At 47.0% G+C, this 19,949-nt stretch overlaps 1 protein-coding gene across 2 annotated transcripts in view; it reads left to right on the top strand.

Moving 5' to 3' along the window:
• Positions 1–19,949, top strand: part of LOC144931695 (laminin subunit alpha-1-like) — a 140,053-nt gene that overhangs the window by 49,364 nt on the left and 70,740 nt on the right. For both annotated transcript variants that reach the window (XM_078855867.1, XM_078855866.1), the window contains exons 4-12: positions 1,174–1,416; positions 3,687–3,866; positions 6,453–6,542; positions 8,768–8,885; positions 11,772–11,950; positions 13,561–13,666; positions 15,550–15,710; positions 17,146–17,286; positions 18,574–18,735. In XM_078855867.1, the coding sequence (XP_078711993.1) occupies positions 1,174–1,416; positions 3,687–3,866; positions 6,453–6,542; positions 8,768–8,885; positions 11,772–11,950; positions 13,561–13,666; positions 15,550–15,710; positions 17,146–17,286; positions 18,574–18,735 (1,380 nt within the window). The remainder of the gene's footprint in view (positions 1–1,173; positions 1,417–3,686; positions 3,867–6,452; positions 6,543–8,767; positions 8,886–11,771; positions 11,951–13,560; positions 13,667–15,549; positions 15,711–17,145; positions 17,287–18,573; positions 18,736–19,949) is intronic.

Below are 19,949 nucleotides of genomic sequence, written 5' to 3'. Positions count from 1 at the left end.
TTCACCAAATAAATGAGACTTGAAAACTTGAAACAAAACAACCACAACCGGCATACTCCACCAAGTACAGTGATGTCACCGCACGGGACATGGGGTGCCACAGCGGCGAGATGTCAACTCCCTCGCCTGGTATGCAGGAGGTTGTGGGTTCGATCCTGACCCTGACGCCTACTGATTACTTGGAGTTTGCGTGTCCTACCCAGAGTGGCGTGGATTTTTCTCTGGGTGGGTCCTCCGGTTTTTCCCTCCACGTAAAAAAAAATGCGCGTTCAGAGTATTTGGCTACAATACATTACCACGTGAGATGCCATTTCGTTGAACTATCATTTGTGGCCAGGTTGCTTATATAGCTCTGTGTGCCTTAAATGGTAAAATAAAAATACATAGTTTAGTAGATTAGTTTCACTTGTGCCAATCTAGGTGCACATTTAGGCCACGTGAATTGCTCAAGGCTTGCTGGCAAGAGTTCACGGGGCAGAGACTCAGGTGTTTTAGAATAACTCACAGAGATGACTGTCAGAATCACCACCTGTCCGTCCTTCTTGCTATGCCAACTTACTAATTGTTGTGGGCATCATATGGTCGAGGGGGGCTGCTGCCCATTGCCAAGTATATATTGGGTATTTGTGAAAAAGAGCTTTGTAGCTTATCGGATTCCTCCAGTATAAATACAGATTCTGATTCTGTTTCGGTAGCTTCTTCCACGACCATCCTCCAGAGGCTGATCTTGGCACTGCACGCAAATAGACATGCCCCCACTGATCACTCTCACTCACACAGGCTCACACTAATAAAAAAGGTACATTTAGTGTTCACACTAATCATAGTGCACGTAGGCACTGTTTTCACAGATACGTATAGTCTGGTAGTAGGGGTCGATGTTGCTATTTGGTGTAACCAAATGAAGTAAATTGCGATTCATTTTTCAAATTTTACAAATGCAGACTGGCAAACATTGCCAAATGTGTCCTATTCTTTGAAACATATCATCACGGAACCTTTAACGTCTGCCGTGCAGCAGGTCGCGCGTATTTTACGGGCATATACACCCGCAGTATTAACCGGAGTGGCCGCCGGTCTCGAACCGCCAAACCACTGCAACCAACGGCCAAAAAGCGCCACCGCCCGGCCGCGTCGCCGCCCGCTCCTCACCGCGACAGTGGCCGTGCCCAGGTGTTCCAGGTGGCGTACGTGATCGTGAAGGCGGCCAACTCCCCGCGGCCCGGGAACTGGATCCTGGAGCGCTCTCTGGACGGCGCCACTTACCGTCCATGGCAGTACTACTCCGTGAGCGACAGCGAGTGCCTGACCCGCTACGGCATCACGCCCACCGTCGGCAACCCCGTGTACCGACGGGACGACGAGGTCATCTGCACGTCCTACTACTCCAGGCTGGTGCCCCTTGAGAATGGCGAGGTGAGGTGCGCCCCACTGACCCCCACTGAACCCCACCGACCCCCACCGACTCCACCGTCTCCCACCGACCCCCACCGACCCCCACCGACCGCACTGACCCTCACTGACCCCCTCGACCCCACCGACCCCCACGACCCCCACTGACCCCCTCGACCCCACCGACCCCCACCGACCCCCACTGACCCCACCGAACCCCACCGACCCCACCGACCCCCACCGACCCCCACTGACCCCCTCGACCCCACTGACCCCACCGACCCCACCGACCCCCACCGACCCCCACCGACCCCCTCGACCCCACTGACCCCACCGAACCCCACCGACCCCCTCAACCCCACTGACCCCACCGAACCCCACCGACCCCACCGACCCCCACCGACCCCCTCGACCCCACTGACCCCACCGAACCCCCTCGACCCCACTGACCCCATCGACCCCACCGACCCCCTCGACCCCACTGACCCCACCGAACCCCACCGACCCCACCGACCCCCACCGACCCCCTCGACCCCACTGACCCCACCGAACCCCACCGACCCCACCGACCCCACTGACCCCATCGACCCCACCGACCGAGCGGTTGGTCGTTGATTCGGCGCTTGGAAGCTGTGCCCGGTTTGAACATTGTTGGTACTTGGTAAAGGCCATCATGCTTTTCTGTTGCTATTCGTCGTAGTGCTATTATTAATGGTGCATACTAAGTGTGTCATCTTGCATTTTTACGTATAAAGTTATTAATTTACTCATTCTTAAATTGTTTTCCAAATTGGTTGGTTATGTCTACCCCGCCCTTCTACAACGTCTTCACTTATCCAATAATAAAGATTTGCTTATTCTGCTAGTTTTAACGTTTTGCTTAATTCACGGAAACTGCTGTAAAGACTGACAGACTGATATATAACAGCTGGTTAACACTTCCACAGGTTTGACAAAGTTACTGACAAGTGGGTCATGGAGTGGAATGGAAATTGGGAGACCTAAGAGATGTATTGAGCATCTGTTAAACGTTTCGGTGACAGCCACAGACGTGAAAGAGTCTATTAATCGTTTAAATATTTTTTTTTTTATCTGGCTCGGGGTAAGTTAAATGCGCTGAGCTTAATGCAAAAGGTTAGAGGCTGAGGTTCATGAGTTCAGATATGTAGAATGTTTCAGGAAACGCACACGAATTTAAGAGCTGAATGGGCTTTGTGAAGGTGCAATGAAGGTCAGATTGTTGGAATAGCTAATGGTTAAATCTTACAAATATTTGCAACAAAAATTCCTCTATCATTGAAATATACCACGCTGTGGAGCAAAAGGTTAGATATTTACTCGCTTCCTGTGATCGTTCATCAGGCTCGCAGTATAGCATTTCTGATTGATTTAAGTGTGCGGATGGGTGATTAAGAATCATAGGTTTAAAACATCGAGGGGTTTGCAGACAGGTTTGGGCTCGGAGAACACTTGCAAGGCAACGGTGGTGGTGGTAATGGGATATGGGAGAGCGGCAAGTAAAATAAGATTAATGAAAACCAAGACGATAATAAAACACGGTAACTTAAAATCCGTCAAGCGTTATTAAAATTGATTACTTTGGATCGAATCTCATTTCACAGGGGTGCATTTTAAAGCGCACCTTCCGAAAGCTTAATGCATCCCTTTATATGAAGCGAGAACAATGTCTGGCGCTGTTTTATGGTCTTAGAAAAGCAAAGAAAAACATAGGGCCATTCTCTATCCACTGTTGGCGAAAGTGTTCCCATTTTTGGCTGCATCGACTCTGAACCCGCATAGTCATCAACCAACTGATTCCTGCAAGTCGTTGTATCGGGGTGTGTGTAGATATATGTAATCGCGTTGCACGATGTATGTACGATAGTGCAGTACAATGTCATTTATACGACTACGCTGGGGACTGAGGTATATAGGGGGATATGTGAAACGGTGAGATTTGTGAATATCTATACGACACGAGAGTTACACCACCATGCACAAATGGGTCACTCGCCAAAATAAAGCACAGACTGCTTTAAACGTTGGGGAATGCTTTCATGTACTGTGGAAGTGAGAAGGATTCATGCAAGGTTTTAAGAATGCATTCACTGCGTGCGATAAAAGATCCGATTCGGCAACATCTGCGGAAAATGCCCATTGCACCATGCACGAACGCTGCGCTGGGCGCAGGTGGTTCATTGGCCAGGGTGGATTTGTGACGGTCCGATATTGAACGTTGCACCGCGCACACCGGTCGAATCCCATCGCCTGAATGCGCGTGGAAATGATGACAGATCCATACGTCGCTGATTAACGGGCGGCCGAGTTCTGACGACCCCTCGCCGAAGCTGCTGGACTTCACGTCCGCGCGCTACATCCGCCTGCGGCTCCAGCGGATCCGCACGCTCAACGCCGACCTCATGACCCTGAGCCACCGCGACCCACGGGAGGTCGACCCCATTGTGACGCGACGGGTGAGCGGATGCCACCACGGCACAGAACACGCGCTCGCCGCTTACCCCAGCTTCAATCCTCTGCCTATTGTGTCGATCCGCTGTTTGATGACGCCTTTCCCCACGGTGTGGCGGTCATGGGGGGGAGGGGGGGGGTTTGTTTGACCATCCTTGACCACGCTAGTCACTGTTGGTTTTGTAGAAAGGGTGGGGGGGACAGGACTGTTTGAGGTAATGCTCGCCAGGAATCAAACTCGGGCAGCCGGGTTCATAGCACAGTCTGCTAACTAACTGCGCGACCGCTCAACGGGAGGATCACTCACTCTTTGATAAACATTGACTCGCATGCGCTTAGCAGATAAGGTACAGATTCTGAGGATCAGGGTTAACGGTTCGTCATCGTAAACGGTCACGAACATCCACTGCTGGACGAAGGCCTCCCCATGTTGTTGCCACCACTTCGTAATTTCATTGCCATAATCCATCTCGCTAAGTGGCTACATTTCATCGCTCCTTCTCCACCGTGATGGGACACGTTCCCTCCTTCGGCTGCTATTCCGTTACCAGGCTTGTTCATTGGCCATCACCCCTCCTGGCGATGTGTTCCCTGCCCCCAAGCCCATTTATTTTTGTTGTAACAGTCAACACGCAATCTCTATAATCGCACCTTTGATTGGCACGGTTGGCTACATACGAAGAAGTTCAGTATACATTGTGATTGTTTTCCCGATTCACGTGTTCCTTTTTCTGTCCATTCCAATCCCAGCATGCATCTCTTTTCATCGTTTTTGGCATACTTTCCAGTTTTTATCCGGTTTCATCAGTGTCCATAGTTCCAATCCATGAGTCCTAGAAGGCCATTTGCACTGATTGAACAAATCCTCGTGATGCACATTAGTTTGGTTTTCTTATCAAATCAATGTTTACAAACACTAACATGTACTCTTACTTGCCTCTTTATTTCATTATCTTTATTCAAGTCCACATTAACTTGAGAATAGGTTTTGCCCTTTTTTTCTGCCAATAAAACAGGCGTTGAGATGTTAAAACACCAAACCGAAACCTTTTACAAGGAATCATGTCTGCATTAATCACAATACTTGTGGTCAGAATGCAAACAAAAAACATACATCACATTAACTTTTTATATTTATTAACTTCTGAACATATCTTAATTTTTCGATCAATGGAGGATGTCAATAAAGGTATCATCCATGATTAAATAATTGTTATTCTACTGCAGTTTAAACTGCGTGCTGGTAATTCTGGTACCATCCCTTATATACTGAAGATGTGTGCCGAAAACATGCAAAGTTTGAGCGATCTTCAGCAGCACAGACCAGGAGCATTTGAAATGTTGTTGACTACTTGAAGACTCCCAGATGATGAGATGTTAACTACCTCGCCTGGTATGCAGGAAGTCGTGGGTTCAATCCCAACCCTGACGCCTGTACATTTGGAGTTTGTGTGTTCTCCCTGTGGTCACGTGGCATTGTCTCGGGGTCCTTGGGGTTTTCCCTCCACATTTAGAATCAACATGTGTTTTAGAGTATTTGGCGGCTATACATTTCCATGTGATGAGCCACTTCATTGAGCTCTCATTTGTGACCAGGTCCTTTCTAAAAAAAATAACTATATAGCTCAGTGGGCCTTAACTGATAAAAGAAAATAATAAAAACTGTTTCGTTTCTCCCTCTTTCTCTCCCTCTGTCAAATATCAATACAATGTGTACCTCCAATACGACAGCAGACACGGGGGGAGGTTTAGACTAAGGGATGACAACTCTTCACGGGGAATGGAACCCAGGAACTTCTGGCTGTGAGGCACATGACATGTGTTGCCACCCTGTAGCCCACCGTGAGTGTATGTTCAACGTTGCTTCAGTAACGTAATGAGCGTGGGGGCAGGGGGGTGCCTTGCCCTTCCACCCCCCCCCCCCCGTTGCAAAAGCTACGAGTTTGGGCCCCCTGATCAACCACCATGAGATATCTATTCAACAACAGTGTAAAAGAACAATCTGATTTGTATACTCTTTGGTTCTTTCGGTAAAGTCACGTAGGTGACTTTACCGAAAATCACGACGTTTCGGGCGCAACACAAGCGTCCGTCATCAGGTGGGAAAGCATTTATTTTATTTTACACCCACGTGACTTTACCGAAAGAATAAAAGAATATGGATTCCTGCAGTCACGAAAGCTTCAAATTAAGATTAAACTGATTTTTGCGAAGACGGAGCGCCCCTGCATTTCAGACGCTGTCTTTCCAACAGCCCTGTTCTTCACTTGAGGACGGCTGCTTGCGTTGTGGCCGAAACGTCGTGATCATTTTATTTTATTATGTTTTATTTTTATTATTTTATTATTTCCCTTCTACGTGACTTTACCGAAAGAACCAAGAAGATGAGCCCTTGCAGCGTTAAATGTTCGATACCGCGAGCGCAATGGTGGCAGGAGGAGCCACGAAATGTAAACATAATAGCCTTGGTGTGACCGTGCAAGTATAGTCAAACACTTGGTCCCCACCTGACCGTTTGCCGCACTCCCCGACCTCATAATGAAGTCATGCCACTGATGCGCCTGTTGTTTGTGTCTTCCTCCCGCTGACAGTACTACTATTCCATAAAGGACATCTCCGTTGGGGGGATGTGCATCTGCTCTGGGCACGCCAGCACCTGTCCTTGGAACGAGGACACACAGGTCTCGCTTGAAGCAAACACAGATGACATCATAGCGTAGGGGAGTAGGCGCAAAATCGTTCGGTCAGCGGCCAGGTGCAGTCACAAAACAGCCCTTCTCTCGGATAGAGTTACCATTGTGCTGCGCGCCTCCGTGTGATTGTTTACTAAGCCATTTCCACGGAGTGTCATTGGGACCCTTTAATCAATTGCACTTCGTTCACAATTGCCCAAACAATTGCCATGCACGTGGTAGGTGGCAATAATCCCTTCAAGTGGGTTTTTTTTCGATTGCTGAGCGGCTTGCTGGCACAGGATGAGGCATGTTTGCTCAAATTTACGGGCTGGGGAAAGATTGCCTGCTGGCCTGCTCTCTTAATGATAATTGCAGCTTTTAGAACTAGCAGGTGCTAGACGATGTTTTGGCTTCCAGAGCATTGTGTCTGCAATAGCAGGTGCCATTTCATGCTTTATTCTAATGCAAAATAGACGCGTGTACACCCAGACATTTTTTTCAACCTCACAAAGCATGTAATGTGAAGATAACTTTTGTGTAAAGGAAACATGTTATTATTGCGTGTGCGCTTCTCGCAGACTCGGTTGAACACACTTAATGTCTGGTCGGACAGTAATCACCACCTACCACTTTAAATGTCACAAAGGACATGTGACTGGTCCTGGATAATCATATTGTTTTAACTGCTTTCAGTGTAATCTGCATATTCTGATCATTATTGTGTCGTTGTCACGTACCGAGATAAGAGTTTAACCCTAACAGGACACCGTTTTGTCTGCTTATCTATGTTGTTCTTTATATTCTTCACAACGACACTATTTTTAGTTACGTTTTACAAAATGCCGAAATAGGACCCACATCTCAGAGAGGGCTCTTGCCTGTGACATCTGGCAGGTCACCAGCATTGCTTCAATGAATACTGACTGCTGATGAGTCGATGTTTGATAACACTGGTCAACAAAAAAAAAACTTTTTTTTCTGGCCTGGACTTTTGCAGCTGTTTTAGACTAATTTCAGGGTGCTGATTCCAAATCTGGTCTCAGATTTGCTCTATCACATCTCATTTTTATGCTATCGGCATACCACATTTTCATTGATTTTACCCGCAATTAACTCTGTCACTTATGATTGCAAGTTGTTGCGAGTCAGTGACTGCTTTAGTGTTAAAATATGGTGCTGTATTTTTAGGATAGTGTGTTTATAATATAATTTTATGTAGATATCCACATTTATTTAATATTTTTCTTTTGCAGTTTTTATTGAAAATGCAATATTTAATATCTCAAAAACCTGATATGATAGAAAAAAACTGATGCCAGATTTGGTATCAGCACCCTAAACTTACCTTAAAACCGTTGGAATACCTTATGCCAGAAAAAGTGTGTTGACCAGTGTAATTGGTTTTTTACCCTTTTATCTGGCAACAAAACTGACACCTTTTTTACAAAAAAAGGTGTCAGTTTTTTTACAAAAAAAGGTGTCAGTTTTGTTGCCAAATAAAAGGGTAAAAAGCCAATTATCATATTTTGCTACTGGCAAAGGAGGTTCCAATGGTGAGTCTCTGTTTGTCAAAATCCGTCCAGAGTTTGCATGTACTTAACGAATGCTGGTGAAATTAATGATCACAGAAGAGCTCGATACAAGAATCGAGGCATTGTTACTCGGCTAATATATTTTGTGTAACTTGTGATGAAAACTGTTATTGATTTGCAGTTATAGTATACAGAACCACTGCTTTTCAATGTGGCTTTACTACCATATAGCCCCAATTAGTACCACCTTAGTTTCAACATGTTGTAGAGCAATCACACTCTTCATGGTCTGTTATTTCCATCTTAATTTGGGAGCTTTTTGAATATAAGGACAATATACGAAACAACTGTGAGTCGTCAATAAAATTATATTCTTAGGCACACAATGCACACATTGATTCGTGTGTAACATTTTATTATACTTCATGAAAATGACATACAAGTGATATTGCATTATTAAATTGAGGCTCTTGGAGTAAACAAATAAGTTGTAAAAAATCAAATAAAATACAAACGACTTTGGAAAGTAACCGCTAGACGATTAATAATCTAAAGTCAAAACGAATCACGAATCTTAAAAAAAAAATTTGAATCGCCGAGGAGCCATGAACCGTCATTACACGCCTGCTGGCAGACGGCGGCGGTCTGAATTGTTCGTTCGTGCAATGCGTCTATCTGTGTGTCCGTAACTCTGCACAGAAAATGGAGTGTCAGTGCGAGCACAACACGTGTGGGGAGAACTGCCAGCGCTGCTGCCCCGGCTACAACCAGCGGCGCTGGAGGCCCGGCACCATCAACAATGGCAACACCTGCGAAAGTGCGTGTCCCCCGTGTATCTCTGTGTCCCCCGCGTCCCCCTTGTGTCCGCGCGTCCTCCGCATCCCTGTGGCCCCCTCGTGCCCGAGGCCAGTGATAGACTGGGACTAAAAATCGGCCCAGGCATTTGTAAACACACCGGCCCCCAAATTCGGGCTATGGACAATTTTGTATTTATTTAAATGGCCTGCGACGTGACATTCACGTCATTTTTTGCTGCGTGCTATCCCATTGGCCCATTTGGGCTGGGTCCAAAAACATTATTGGGACAGTGAGGAAAAATATTTGGAGCTGCCAGATATAGGACTTAATGCCAACTGAGAGGGTAAATAAGCAATGAAGCGTACACATTAGAGGTAATGAAGCAAAATTTACTTTGATCACAAAGACAATTTCCCCACACAGACCGGCCCACCGTCTCTATGGCCAGTCCGGACCTGTCCGTGTCCCCTGCTCACGATCGCATTCGGCCTGAGCCACACAGACTTCGTGGCCCAAGCCATATAGCCACCCATGTGCAGACCCTTCCCCTCATGTCCCATGTTGTACCTGGTATGGCCTAGCTATGAGCGGTATGTCGACACGACCAATAGATTTGCCTTGTCTCTTGAGTCCAAGGGAGAAGGTTGGTAGCCATGCTGGGAAGGTGCACTTTAAAAAAGAAAATCTCAATGTTTTGTTGAAATGTAAAACTTAACAACAGGTGTTAAACTAACCACTGAACGTGTATATTTGAGGTATAATATAGCATTCTCGCCTGCAACCCTCTTCTTGGAAGCATGTGATTATTGCAGTTATTACAACCACGGGAGTAATCGGGGTGACCGCTAGATTCGAACCGTCCAACAAGCGGAGAACGCGCCACCGCTAGGGCCCGTGTCATCGCGCAGAGGTGGACAGAGGTCATGGGGAAGGAGGGGGGGGTTGGTTTATGAATCCTGCCCATTGTTTTATTTGCCACGCCAGGAAATCAAACCGCCAATCTCTGGAGCGCAAGTCCAGTGTGGTAACCATGGCAAAGGAGGTTGTATAATGGTGATAAAATTACTGTCCAAAACCAATTTACTTCTCGATGAATTGTGTTGGTCATGAGGAGTTCTTTGACCATATTTCACCGGGCTAGCTGGTGAAGGGGCAAACCAGAACTGGTTCAGATATCCTTCGCCAGTGATTTTATAAAAAAACACGTAAATATTAAAACACGCATGTTTTTTTACTTGCATAGTAAAGTAATTTTATTTTTTTATTTGCTATACAGCCGGATAATACGACAAATCGCGAACCTGAAACACCCAGTCGTTCATAAAAGTTGAATAGAGCAGAATCACTGAACCGGAATTGATAGCTTGAAAGCATTTCGCGCGGGGCCCTTGAAAGTGCGGGGCCCGTAGCATTATGTAGCTACTTTTGCTACGAGGATAATCCGGCACTGACAGTGGTTGCATATGTTAATTGAAATTGAATTGCTCCATCAGTTTGCTGCAAATTATATACTGCAAATTATATGCTGCCAACAAAATATCCACAATCTATTTACGCGAGTCTTCTGCTAAGCAATGAAATACTTTTCGGGGGGGGAGGGGGAAGAGGATATCGGGGTAGTTAACCGATTGTGTGAAAATTCGGGCTCCTGTGACTAAAGTTTGAGATCCACTGGCTTAACGGAGACAATGGCCTTTCTCTTGTTTCCGTGCTTTCCGAGTGTCGTCATGTGCACACTCTCCGAGGTTTCTCTCGACGAGCTCGTAACCACCCCTAAGCCCACTTCAGGTGTCGCTTCCACAGCCGGCAGGAACCCCGCTGGTCGAGGTAGTGGCTCGCTCCTGGCGGTAGAGAGAGAGAGACAGCATCCCCACCGCCGCCCTGGTAGGCGAAACTGATCCCAGAACCAGGCTCCCCTGGCTCATCACCTGATCCGTGATGCACACTTTTTAGGGCTGGGCGATTAGTCTCGATGTCACGGGGTGCAACACGACAGCGAAACGCTCGCCCGCTCGCTCGCTCCGGCGCGTCGCACATCTCGCCCGGTAGTTATCCAGACCCCAGGCGAAGCGTGGAATTAGATTAATGATTGTAATGTGAAGGGAAACAATGATTACCCAATGTTGGGCACTTAGGAGATCAGTGCTGCTGGAAAGCTGCATTCACTGTATGTGCCTAATGATGGCGAGGGGACAAAACAAAGCAATGACGTCCTCGGCCATTGCATGGCAGTAAATCCATTCACTTGACCATCTCACCTGCGTCAAGGAAAGCCTGAGGCAGAACCAGTAGCGCCCGCAAACTGGAGTCATGAACTGCTTCCCCGCCGTGTGTTCGGTTTAATCTTCGTGAAGTTAGAACTTTACGACTTTAGCAGCACAAGTAAGCAATTGCAGGACTGTACCTTTCTACGAGGGCTGAACGATTTGGGGAAAATATCTGATTGCGATTTTTCTGACAGATATTGCGATTGCGATTTGATTTGCGATTACATTTGTTTAAGTCACGCTTCAGTTCAACATTCACTGTGTAATAAATTTAAAACATGTGATGGAGCATTACCACGTGATGCCATCAAAATATGAACTGCTCTATATATTCTAATGCAAGGATGATAACCTAAAACATACGAATTGCTTCCAACATGTCTTTATTAAAATGCTTTAATTGAAATAGAACAATCAAACGCAGAACAATTGTTAAGTTAAATAAATGAAGTTATCAGATTACAAAAATAAAACAATTCCAATAAGAAAGCAACAGGACTTTTCAACTCGCAAAAAAATCGCAGCCTTTGCGCGATTTCCTAATCGCATTGTTTCAATGTTGCGATTTCGACTTGAAATCGATGAATCGTTCAGCACGATGCGTACCGCCACCGAGTAACCAACCGCTGTGTTGACAGAGTGCAACTGCCACGGCAAGGCTGAAGACTGTTACTACGACGCAGAGGTCGACCGCGCCAACCAAAGCCTCAGCATCCACGGCCGCTTCTCCGGCGGCGGCGTCTGCATCAACTGCAGCGCCAACACGGCCGGCACCAACTGCGAGACTTGCCGCGACGGCTTCTACCGGCCCACGGGGGTACGCGGGTTACAAAGACAAAAGATCCCCCCGTATAGCCTTAGCAGACTGCCAGGGCAAGTGCTGTTAGCGAGCGCCTATGAAGGCCGGCACGGCACACGACGTGGTGGGTGGCCAACACCGCGCCCGGCCGCCTTTGTCTCCCTAGTGACGGTGCTTGCACACACCGCACCAGGTACTCATTTGAGGCTGAGTCGACCTAGGGGAGGCCCAGGATCGGTTCAGATAATCGTCACTGATGCTGGCCGTGAGCACACACGCACACACGCGCGCATGCACGCATCAAGGAAAACAGTCACATGCGGTGTTGTTCGTTCAAGACCCCGGCCAGGTGGATCAGCGGCAGAGCGAGCGGCTCGCAAGTCGGATTGGCGATTGTGAGTTCACATCCCGCTTGGGGGGGTTAGCTCGGGTCAATCGTCCTTTTCCTCGAGTCGATAATCGAGGGCCATTGTTGCGGGGGAAGTTAACTGTAGTTTTGCTCTGTGGATATACATGCCCCCATCATAGGAATGTGGAATTTACACCAGAGCTGTCATCGGATGATGAGCACCGCCTCGATGCTCATTTGAACACGAGCTCAGTTTGACTTCAGTATTGTTAAGAAACATTATTTATCCGCGTGTCGTCTGTCCGTCACAACTTACTCGAGTTTTTGTTGTTATGCAGAGGTGAGTGAGCGCTCATTCTAATTGGAAGAAACCAGGGACCTTTGTTATGTATAACAGATGGCCTTTAATAGACACGAAAAAAAAGTTCATGAAAACTTTTCACTGCTAATCTTACCCAGGTTTTAAGTGTAACAATGCTTCAGAGCACTCATGCAATGTGATTTGATAATAGTTTAGAAACATTATTCACACCGACTGTTGGATTAGCTGGCACTACTTTGTAAATACGAAGTGCATTGATTGTAAACATCCCTGTGTTTTAACATGTTGATTCTTGGCTGACCATACACGGGTTCTCTCTACATTTTAAGTTAAATCTACGTTTATTATGTCCATCCCCTAAGGCAGTAATGCCGAAGAGCTGGGTTTTAAACTCTCCTGGCTTCTAACCTTTGCCCTCAAGCCTTTAACCTCGAAACCCAAAGCCTTACCCCCCCCCCCCTGTACTCTAATCCTTGCTCCAAATGCACTCCTTCCTTGGCCTCTAATCCGAAGCCACAGTAACTATAAATAACCAATGACTTACCTCCATGAAGATAGAATGAGCAGCCATTATTTTAGATGCAGTCTCTAAAAACGATGGAAGTAATTCATTGTAGTATAAAAAAAAAAATGTTAGAGCTCTTTGTCAATCCAGCTGCTGGAAGAAGGCCTCATTATGCGCTGTACCCACTCAAGGTCGCTTTGTGAGCATACTTCACCATGCTGGTCTGTGGTAGGGTGGTGAAGAGTGGGTACCGGGTTGGATATTGCTTGCCACTCACTTTAGGCATGGCCCAACCATGTTTGACCGAGCCGTCAACCGATGTTAATCTTAAATGTGCGCTCCATGCTATGACTGCATTAAAGGTCACTCGGCATCTACATTGTGACCCGCAGGTCAGTGTGGGCCTGGCGTCAGTTAATGCTGCTTTTGTCTGTTTGTGTGTGTGTGTCCAGGTGTTGCCAGACGACCCATACCCCTGCCGCTTGTGCCAGTGTGATCCGCAAGGGTCTCTCAGCCAAGTGTGCATCAAAGATGAAAAGCATGCCGATCCCGAGAGAGGTGGAAGAGAATTTAACAATTAAAAAAACATCACATACACACATACACTCACATGAACCGTTACACAGTGACCAACACACAGACATTTGGAACCACTTCATAGATACAGTGTTAACTCGCTTCATGCCGTAGATGTGTTCCAAAAAATATAGCACGAAAGATAAAATTAACGAAAGGGCTGTCTGCCGAGTAGCGCGCACAGTACCACACAACGTTGTCCCACGTCTGACCGCATAGCTGCGTATGAGCGAATTTAAACCGCATATCGCGAATTGTGGGTAGAAATAGGCGAGTCACATATGTGCGGAATGGCACAAAGCGAAGCCGCGTAGAGCAAGGGAAACCTGCACTTATCTTGAGGGTCTGTCTGAAGTTACTGACCTGGCTATCACACTGAAATGACCAATGAAGCTAGAGATCTATTAATTTATGTCGCATGAGAAGCCTTCATTTCAGAATCTCTATCAGAATCAGAATCTTTATTTAGACTGTAAGAGTCTAGTCTACGCTGTAGTGTCACTCAACAAGCGCGATATCCGGTGAAGGTGAAGGCGCCTGACTTCCAATGTTTGTTGTGAGCGTGACATTTGCATTATTGCACTCATTGCTTTAATTGAATTGAATAATAATTTAGAAACAATCCACGCAAATGCTCAGCAGCATGTTGATATAACTTCATTAGATAACGACCCTGATTGTGCTGGTAATGTCTGTGACCACACCATCCTGCATGCGCTTGATCTCATCAGATATCAGAAACTAAGCAGCGTTGACCCTGGTTGGTACTTGCATGGAAGACCTCTAGGGAATACCAGGATTGGTAAAAACTGTTGGAACCATGAAACCACTTATTTTATTTTACCAGTTAAGGCCCAAAGAGCTACACAGCTCTTTTTAAATCCTTTATATTAAGTTCACTTGCTTGCTTGCTTGCGCGCTTATGACCGTGCAAATCTTTCGGTCGTTTTTTAACCCACTTCCCGTGATCCAATCGAGCTGACATTTTCCACACAGACTCGTTGTGCGTGACAATTTATTTTCGTGAAAAAATTTTTCCAAAAATTTCCACTTTTTAGGAAGAAAAAAAAATTCATATTAAATTTAAAATACCAATGTGATAAAAATAAAACTCTTACTCAAGAAAATCAGAAATGAATAATAAAATAAAACCGATGCATATAAAGGATTTATAGTGAAAAACTTTGTTTTTACGGGTAAATTTTTTTCAGAAGTAACCTGGCCACAAAAGATAGCTCGGTGAAGTGGGTTGTTTTTAAAATTTATTGCAGCCAAATACACGGGGAGAGTGACAAGCAAACTCCAAATATACAGCAGGCGTCAGGGTCGCGATCGAACCCACGACCTCCTGTATACCATGCGAGGTAGTTAACATCTCGCCACTATGGCACCCCTTGGAGGCTTGGGCTCTGAGCTGGCCAGGAGAAACATGACAGAAAATGATTTTGAATCTTTGTGAAGTGTTTCTTCTTGGTATACGTCGAGTTTATTTGTTTATTTTAACAGCTACTATTTTCCTTTCACATGCCACATTCATTGGTGAAATTGGCCAAATACCCTAATGCAGGCAATATAAAAAAAAAGATTCTTGATTATGCAGTGATTTTTTCCCGGGTGAACACATGATATTATGATTACTTTCATGCCGTATTCGTATCATATCGTATGTTGAGCTTCTTTCAGTCTGTGTGTAGCCAACCGTGCTGGGGGGGGGGGGGGAGGACAGCAAGCTAAACACACGCATTAGCAATGATGCTCAATTGCCAAGCAAGTGTGGAATAAATGCCTTTTTCCTTTACTCTTTCCCCACCAACATTTGTGCCTGCCCGTTTCACCCCCCTCCCCCCCCCTCCCCCCCACGTTAGACCTGTCACCTGGGCAGTGTCTCTGCAGGCCTGGCTTTGCCGGCAAGCGCTGCGAGCGGTGTGCCTTTGCCTATCGCGGATACCCCAACTGCGAGCCCTGCCTCTGCAGCATGGCAGGAAGCACGAACGATGACCCCTGCAGCGAGCCCTGTGTGTGCAAGGTGAGATGATCGTGGATCACAGCCGATGGATGGGATGGAGGCAGAAGCCAACGTCATTCCACGGGCAGAGGTCATCGGTGCCGGTATCGAATGAACTTCATTGGAGGGGGGGGAAAAAGGCACATAGCAAACCTCGCCCTCCTACTCGTAGACTGTTATGAATTCGTAAGTCTCTGCTGCATGTACCTTGTGCCACAAAGGGGCAGCTGCCACTGGGGGTGTCCCCTGAGCTAGAGTAGCAGTAGGTTATTGGGTGCTCTATAGATGCAACTCCTTATCTTGGACATACCAAAGACGTCCTATCTAGTTGTATATGTCATGGATATCTACGAGTATGGTTTAAGCTGAAGTAAAGGGTCAACCAGCTTTCATTGGACGGGCTCCAGCTTCAACATGGAATGCTTTGAGACCCTCTAAAACCCCCCAGTGACAATTGGCAATTTCATGCTTTTCTTGGACGTTTGCTGCTATTCACAAAGTAAACATTCAGGAACGCACGTGCGTCTCCCGTGTGTGTGTGTGTGTGCTTTAACAGCAGGAGTGTAGCGGTTAGCGTGCTGCACTACAAACTCGGCGACCCGAATTTGATTCTCGATCTCATGGCCAATGCCGGTGACGATTATCCGAACCGTTTCTGGGCCCCCCCCGAGGTCGGCTTCGCCTTAAATGGTGCGATGTATAAACATCGCGCCACTCGGTAGACAGAGGCGGCCGGGCATGGCGCTGGCCACCCACACCCTCGTGTGCCATACCGGCCTTCACAGGCGCTCGCTAACAGCACTTGACCCAACAGTCTGTTACGGTTATATTAGAGGGAGTCTTTGTTTTTTATATTCTTAGGTTTTTTCGGTAAAGTCACGTAGGTAAAATATTAAAATTAATAAAAGTAAAATAAAAATAATATAAAAATCACGACGTTTCGGAGGCAACACAAGCTTCCATCTTCAGGTGGAGCCGTCACAGCACGATAGCTGTTTCAACTAACTTGCCTCTGAAACGTTGTGATTTTTACGTCGTGATTTTTATTTTATTTTTAATTTACTTTTATTAATTTAAATTTTTTACCTACGTGACTTTACCGAAAAAACCTAAGAATATGAATCCTTGCAGTCACGAAAGCTTCAAATCTAGGAGTCTTTGTTATTTGTTTTAACAGCTTTGTTGCTTGAATAACCAGCCGGAATCTGACCATGGTGTCCCATGTGACATGCTTCCCAGACAGAGAGAGAATTGTGGCGTAGCCTTTGTTTTGGTGGGGACAGCTATTGACCTTCTTCCCGTCCGACAAGCTGCCGTGAAGTGTTATCATCTCGGCTCGCTCTTATGATAATTACCGGCCGTTGAAATTGTTGCGTCATTTCTGGATCAAGCCTCAACTCTCATTGGAATGGTCAAAATGCGCTCACCTGTCGGTTTCGTCGCTGGCCCGTCCCAGGAGCATGTGGAGGGTGAGCACTGCGACCGCTGCAAGGCCGGCTTCTACGACCTGCGGCCAAGAAACCCGCGCGGCTGCTCCACGTGCTTCTGCTTCGGCCTCTCCAGCTCGTGCCAGAGCCTGCCGTGGGGCATCACTCGGGTAAGCACTCGCTCGAGTACGCTGCGATGCAAACGTAAACGGTGATGATCATAACGGTGGCAACTTCTCGAGCACGAAAACATGGCAGGCCGCCACTCCGAGGGCACTGGGTTCTCTTAGGGGTGCATTGTACATGGTAGGAGATGTGGCATTCCTATTTAATGTCGGCATTTAGCATCGTTGTTTCTGAAGAGGTCCCTGTGATAAAATTGCCCTGAATGCGCCTGATGCCATCGGATCTCAGAAACGAAGCGGAATTTACCTGGTTAGAAGTTGGGTGGGCTAGGTGTTGCACCTGCAGGGCTGTGTGGTAGCCCAGATATGGCAATGCTGAGTGTCACTCCCTTTCGATTTAAAGCTTTCGTGACTGCAGGGATTCATCTTCTTCGTTCTTTCGGTAAAGTCACGTAGAAGGGAAATAATAAAATAATACAAATGAAACATAATAAAATACAATTCTCACGACGGTTTTGCCACAACGCAAGCAGCCGTCTTCAGGTGAAGAATAGGTCTCTCGGAAAGACAGCGTCTGACGCGTCCACTCCAGCAGTCTGTCGGAAAGACAGCGTCTGACGCGTCTTCCCGACAGACCTGTTCTTCACCTGAGGACGGCTGCTTGCGTTGTGGCCGAAACGTCGTGAGAATAATTTTATTATGTTTTATTTTTATTATTTTGTTACTTCCCTTTTACGTGACTTTACCGAAAGAACCAAGAAGATGTCACTCCCTTGTTGTGTAGGTTCCTGTAAGGGAACTCATTAATAGTATTGGCCAACCATTCCAGGGTAAAGATCCTCCTGCAAAAGACCCTTGAGACTCGGCTAAGTTTTTCTGCGTAAATAATCGGCATTATCATTGTCATTGGATACTCGCACTTTACCCCACCACAAGGTATTTGCCAATTGACCCACAGCAGTGCATCACAATTCCGGAAAGGTCGATAGATTTAACGGTAAGATAAAGAAACTGGCACTGTTTTAATTTACATCGACTGGCAATTCACACCGCGAACCATTGCACATCTTTACGCTGTTAGCCTCGCCACTCAAGCAGCTGTAATTATATTGAGGTCCGCCGAGACGTACAGATCTTAAGAGCGAGCCGAGATGATAACACTTCACGGCAGCTTGTCGGACGGGAAGAAGGTCAATAGCTGTCCCCACCAAAACAAAGGCTTCGCCACAATTCTCTCTCTCTCTGTAAGGGAACCACGTCACATGGGACACCATGGTCAGATTCCTCCGCTCCCTCCCTCCCGACCACTGTGACTGCTGGCCACGTGTGCAGGTGGTGGACATGCGTGGCTGGCGCGTCACAGACCGGCAGGGGCTGCGCAAGGTGAAAACCTTCCTGGAGGTGGACCAGGTCGCCGTCAGGAACGCGGACGTGCGCCGCACACTGCCGGCATTGTACTACTGGCTGGCCCCCACTTCCTACTTGGGCAACAAGGTACCGCGGTGTTTGCAGCCCCCCCCCACCCACCACCTCCTCCCTACCCCCACCTCTCGCCCCCCCCCCGCCCACCGAATACGCCCCTCCCGTTCCTGTCCGCTGCACCGTGCATTGGGCAGTTCGTTGCAAAGACAAAGGTCCCCCATCGATGTTCTTTGGTTCTTTCGGTAAAGTCACGTAGATGGAAAATAAAAAAAGAAATAAAAGAAAAATAATGAAAAGATATTATTTTTATAATCGCCTGATGACGACCGCTTGTGTTGCGATCGAAACGTCGTTTCTTATAAATGTTTTATTATTATTTTATTATTTTCCATCTACGTGACTTTACCAAAAGAACCAAAGAATATGAATTCCTGCAATCACGAAATTTGTAAGTCAAAATTGAATCCCCCATCTCGCCTTGAACTGAGTGTTAGCGAGCACCTAATGAAGGCAAACATGGCGCACAAGAGGGTGTGGGAGGCCATCGCCACTGTCGGCCACCTTTGTCTTCCCAGTGCCACACCAGATAGAGTGCTCGTTAAAAGTTGTATTCAGCTATGTTTTCAACTTTCGGAATAATTCATCTAAACCATTCAACATTCATTTAAAGGGTCCTGTGCATGATTCAGAAATTACAACAACAAACACAGCATAAGCATGCACCTAACGCTTCAAATTAATATTGGCCCTCGGTCCAAAGGTTGATTTTAGCATGTCTGGGCCAATATTAATGTGAAGGGTTTCATGAATGATCACGTCTTGGGTTTTCATTTCCTATCTTAATTACCCATGCATCTAAACCCTTACTGCTAACATTGGCACCAACGTCCCGAATCAACCTCCGTACTGCCGTGCAGCTCTGGGCTCGCTCTGTACACGGCACTCCGCGCGGGCGAGTGTCCACATGGCGCCTTTGTCCAACACCTCGGCCCGGCACGGATCATTAGTCTGCGGCGGTGGCATTTTGGTTTTCGTTATCACGTAGCGCAAGCGCGGTCTGCGGCTCGGTCATTTTTCTTCCCTTCCTCTGCAGCGTTATCTCTCGCGTCCTTGCTCTCGCTCCTTCGCTCGTCACCTCCCTCCTCCCCCACCCCGCTTGGTTTCCCATTCGCCGCACGTTGTCTCGAGTGCGCTAATAAATTAACCCTCGACTTTACTGCTTTTGGAGAAGCCATCGGCTTGTCGCGCGCGTCCCGCCGCCGAATGAAATTCCGACGCGCTTTCGT

Source organism: Lampetra fluviatilis, chromosome 4, assembly GCF_964198595.1.
Source record: "Lampetra fluviatilis chromosome 4, kcLamFluv1.1, whole genome shotgun sequence".
Classification (NCBI taxonomy): Eukaryota; Metazoa; Chordata; class Hyperoartia; order Petromyzontiformes; family Petromyzontidae; genus Lampetra; species Lampetra fluviatilis.
The sequence above is the reverse complement of the archived record's forward strand: the minus strand, read 5'-3'. Positions and strand labels throughout refer to the sequence as shown.